The sequence below is a fragment of the Musa acuminata genome, unplaced genomic scaffold (genome assembly GCF_036884655.1).
Source record: "Musa acuminata AAA Group cultivar baxijiao unplaced genomic scaffold, Cavendish_Baxijiao_AAA HiC_scaffold_813, whole genome shotgun sequence".
Taxonomy (NCBI): Eukaryota; Viridiplantae; Streptophyta; class Magnoliopsida; order Zingiberales; family Musaceae; genus Musa; species Musa acuminata.
This window is the reverse complement of record NW_027021039.1, coordinates 25001-30000: the sequence shown is the minus strand read 5'-3', so window position 1 is coordinate 30000 and position 5000 is coordinate 25001. Positions and strand designations below refer to the sequence as shown.

Sequence of the window (5000 nt, the reverse complement as noted above, 5' to 3'; positions counted from 1 at the left end):
CGCCCACGGTGAAGTAATGTATTATGATAAGATAAGAGATAAAATCCAAAATTAAATTCGAACTACTAATGCTAACTACCCCCCCTAATGCTAACTACCCCCCCCCAAAAAAATAGTTATTAATTAGAATTACACCTAAAAAGATCTTTTTTTTTTTACAAAAAAATGTTGCGGAGACAGGATTTGAACCCGTGACCTCAAGGTTATGAGCCTTGCGAGCTACCAAACTGCTCTACTCCGCGCTGAAGAACCGGGAACTTATGTACGAAGAAAGATTGGATACGCCCCTCTACCATATCCGTACAAATAGAATAGTCTATTTATACAGAATGGTAAAGAGGGCTCCTCTATCTTCTATGATAATAGATCATAGAGATTCATACAAAAGATCATAGAGATTCATACAAATACGAAAGGATATTTTTCTCTTTACCAACTTGATCTTATTGCGCCCGGTAACAAACATGCATGAAACATTTCTCGAAGTATGTGTCCGGATAGCCCAAAGTCTCGATAGTTAGCTCTAGGTCTTCCAGTCAAAAAACAACGTCGATGGAGACGTATAGGTGCACTATTACGTGGTGGGGATTGCAATTTTCCATGAATTTCCCATTTTTCACTCAATGATGGAACTTTGCTTATTTTTTTTTTTGAGGATCGACGAATCAAATGATATTTCTGTTCCAATTTCTGCCGCTTCTTCTCCCTCTGAATCAAACTTTTTCTTGCCATAATATAATGTTCAGTTCCTATTATTATCAATGATACAGTTCGGATCCTAGATGTAAAAATATAAGAAGGTAGATCCTCCCTCTCCATCGAAACAAATGAGATTGTTGCTGATACAGTACATAAAAAAAATAATAAATAACTAAATTAAAATTAACCAAATTTTCCTGATGTAGAGGCAATCAAGAAAGCTGCATAAGTGAATATATAGCCTACGGAAAAGTGGGCTAATCCAACCAATCTTGCTTGCACAATGGAAAGAGCCACTGGCTTATCTCTCCATCGAATCAAATTAGCCAAAGGTGTGCGTTCATGAGCCCATGCTAAAGTTTCAATCAATTCCTGCCAATATCCGCGCCAAGAAATTAAAAACATAAATCCAGTAGCCCAAACAAGATGTCCAAATAAGAACATCCACGCCCATACGGATAAACTATTCATACCAAAAGGATTATATCCATTGATAAGTTGTGAAGAGTTTAACCATAGATAATCTCTTAACCATCCCATTAAATAAGTGGAAGATTCATTAAATTGTGAAACGTTACCCTGCCATAAAGTGATGTGTTTCCAATGCCAATAAAAAGTAACCCACCCAATGGTATTTAACATCCAGAAAACTGCCAAATAAAATGCGTCCCAAGCAGAAATATCACAAGTACCGCCGCGTCCTGGGCCGTCGCAAGGAAAACTATAACCGAAATCCTTTTTATCTGGCATTAACTTGGAACCACGTGCATCTAAAGCACCTTTTACTAAAATCAGTGTAGTTGTATGCAAACCTAGAGCAATAGCATGATGAACCAAGAAGTCCCCAGGACCTATTGTTAAGAAGAGTGAATTACTATTCTCATTAACAGCATTCAACCAGCCCGGTAACCATATGCTTCGACCTGCATTGAATGCTGGGCCATTCGTTGAAGATAAGAGTACATCGAACCCATATGAAGTCTTACCATGAGCGGATTGTATCCATTGGGCAAATATAGGTTCAATCAAGATTTGTTTTTCCGGAGTACCAAAAGCGAGCATAACATCGTTATGAACATAAAGGCCCAAGGTATGGAACCCAAGAAACAGGCTGGCCCAACTTAAATGAGATATGATAGCTTCTTTGTGGTCTAACATTCTTGCCAATACATTATCCTCATTCTGTTCTGGATTGTAATCTCTAATGAAGAATATAGCTCCATGAGCAAAGGCTCCTGTCATGATAAACCCTGCGATGTATTGGTGATGAGTATATAACGCAGCTTGAGTAGTAAAGTCTTGTGCTATGAATGCATAAGCAGGTAAAGAGTACATGTGTTGAGCTACTAAGGAAGTAATAACCCCTAAAGAGGCTAGAGCAAGACCTAATTGAAAATGAAGCGAATTATTGATTGTGTCATAAAGACCCTTATGCCCACGCCCTAATCGACCCCCTGGAGGAATATGTGTTTCTAAAAGATCTTTGATACTGTGCCCAATCCCGAAGTTAGTTCTATACATATGACCAGCGATCAGGAAAATAAATGCAATAGCTAAATGATGATGAGCAATATCGGTCAGCCATAAACTTTGCGTTTGTGGATGAAATCCACCGAGAAGGGTTAGAATGGCAGTTCCTGTTCCTTGGGAAGTACCAAATAAATGGCTACTCGAATCAGGGTTTTGGGCATAAAGATTCCACTGACCCGTAAAAAGTGGTCCCAACCCTTGAGGATAGGGTAATACATCTAAAAAATTATTCCATCTGACGTACTGTCCCCTGGATCCTGGAATAGCGACATGAACTAAATGTCCTGTCCAAGCCAAAGAACTCACTCCGAAAAGTCCTGACAAATGATGATTTAGACGAGATTCGGCATTTTTGAACCACGAAACGCTTGGTTTCCATTTTGGTTGTAAGTGTAACCAACCCGCTATTAAGGATATAGCAGAAAGAAATAATAGAAAAAGAGCTCCAGTATAAAGATCTTCATTAGTGCGTAATCCGATTGTATACCACCACTGATAAACGCCGGAATAAGCGATATTCACTGGACCGGTAGCACCTCCTCGAGTAAAGGCTTCTACAGCTGGTTGACCAAAATGAGGATCCCAAATTGCATGAGCAATAGGTCTTACATGTAAAGGGTCTTGTATCCATGACTCAAAATTTCCTTGCCAAGCTACATGAAAGAGATTTCCGGACGTCCACAGAAAGATTATTGCTAATTGCCCAAAGTGAGAAGCAAAAATGTTCTGATAAAGACGTTCCTCAGTAATATCATCATGACTCTCGAAGTCATGTGCGGTAGCAATACCAAACCAAATACGACGAGTAGTGGGGTCCTGAGCTAAGCCTTGGCTAAACCTCGGAAATCTTAATGCCATAATGCCTTTCAAATCCTCCTAGCCATTATCCTACTGCAATAATTCTTGCTAAGAAGAATGCCCCATGTTGTGGCAATTCCACCCAGAAGGTAATGGGTTACTCCTACAGCACGTCCTTGTACAATGCTCAAGGCTCTAGGCTGAGTAGCAGGAGCAACTTTTAATTTGTTATGAGCCCAAACGATGGATTCAATGAGTTCTTGCCAATAACCACGGCCACTGAATAGAAACATTAAACTGAAAGCCCAGACAAAATGAGCACCTAAGAAAAAGAGACCATATGCAGATAATGAAGAACCATAAGACTGAATTACCTGAGATGCCTGTGCCCATAAGAAATCTCGAAGCCACCCATTAATAGTAATGGAACTCTGCGCAAAGTTTCCTCCTGTAATATGAGTTACTACCCCTTGATCACTTATAGTACCCCAAACATCCGACTGCATTTTCCAACTGAAATGGAAAATAACTACGGAAATCGCATTGTACATCCAGAATAGACCTAAGAAGACATGATCCCAGGCAGATACTTGACATGTCCCCCCTCTTCCAGGTCCATCACAAGGAAAACGAAAACCAAGATTTGCTTTATCAGGTATCAAACGGGAACTGCGAGCAAATAGAACACCTTTCAGTAGTATCAATACAGTCACGTGGATCGTAAATGCATGAATATGATGGACTAAGAAGTCTGCGGTTCCTAATGGAATAGGTAACAAAGCTACTTTGCCGCCTACTGCTACCAACTCACCACCTCCCCAAGTTAAGCTGGTACTTGCTGTTGCACCAGGAGCTGTTATGCCGGGTGCTAAAGCATGGGTGTTTTGTACCCATTGAGCAAAGATGGGTTGTAATTGTATAGCGGTATCTGAAAACATATCTTGTGGACGCCCTAAAGCGCTCATGGTATCATTATGAATATACAAGCCAAAACTGTGAAAACCCAGAAATATACATGCCCAGTTAAGATGTGATATGATTGCATCGCGGTGTCTAAGGACACGATCTAATAGATCGTTGTATCGAGTAGTTGGATCGTAATCTCTTACCATAAAAATTGCTGCATGTGCAGCAGCACCAACTATGAGAAACCCACCGATCCACATGTGATGTGTGAACAACGAAAGTTGTGTACCATAGTCAATAGCTAGGTATGGATAGGGAGGCATGGAATACATATGGTGAGCTACAATAATGGTTAAAGAGCCTAACATAGCCAGGTTAAGAGATAATTGAGCATGCCACGACGTTGTTAGGATTTCATAGAGTCCTTTATGGCCCTGGCCTGTAAATGGACCTTTATGAGCCTCTAAAATGTCTTTAATGCTATGACCAATGCCCCAGTTGGTTCTATACATATGACCAGCGATCAGGAAAAGAATTGCAATAGCTAAATGATGGTGTGCAATATCGGTCAGCCATAGACCACCTGTTATTGGGTCCAATCCTCCGCGAAAAGTAAGAAATTCCGCGTATTTTGACCAATTCAAGGTGAAAAAGGGGGTTGCTCCCTCGGCAAAACTGGGATAAAGTTGAGCCAAAAGGTCCCGATTCAAGATAAATTCATGAGGAAGCGGTATCTCTTTAGGATCAACTCCAGCGTCGAGAAATTGGTTAATCGGTAAAGATACATGGATTTGGTGTCCCGCCCAAGAAAGAGACCCAAGTCCTAGTAACCCCGCTAAGTGGTGATTTAACATAGATTCTACATCTTGGAACCAAGCCAATTTGGGGGCGGCTTTGTGATAATGGAACCAACCAGCAAAAAGCATTAACGATGCAAAGACCAATGCGCCAATGGCGGTACAATAGAGTTGTAATTCACTAGTTATTCCAGATGCTCGCCAAATCTGAAAAAACCCGGAGGTTATTTGTATTCCTCGGAAACCTCCACCCACATCACCATTCAATAT

The 5000-nt window shown here is 40.7% G+C and overlaps 1 protein-coding gene and 2 non-coding genes across 3 annotated transcripts in view; 1 reads left to right on the top strand and 2 right to left on the bottom strand.

Moving 5' to 3' along the window:
- Positions 1-4, top strand: part of TRNAG-GCC (transfer RNA glycine (anticodon GCC)) — a 71-nt gene extending 67 nt beyond the window's left edge. The window contains exon 1 of the tRNA in view: positions 1-4. This exon is cut by the window's left edge and continues 67 nt beyond it. This is a non-coding gene — a tRNA (tRNA-Gly).
- A 164-nt stretch (positions 5-168) lies between these two features.
- TRNAM-CAU (transfer RNA methionine (anticodon CAU)) lies at positions 169-242 on the bottom strand. The gene has a single exon. It is a non-coding gene; the product is annotated as a tRNA-Met (tRNA).
- A 2685-nt stretch (positions 243-2927) lies between these two features.
- Positions 2928-5000, bottom strand: part of LOC135664191 (photosystem I P700 chlorophyll a apoprotein A1-like) — a 2681-nt gene continuing 608 nt past the window's right edge. Inside the window, 2 exon segments of the mRNA XM_065176956.1 lie at positions 2928-3148; positions 3150-5000. The exon segment at positions 3150-5000 is cut by the window's right edge and continues 608 nt beyond it. Of these exon segments, the coding sequence (XP_065033028.1) occupies positions 3113-3148; positions 3150-5000 (1887 nt within the window). The 3' untranslated portion in view covers positions 2928-3112.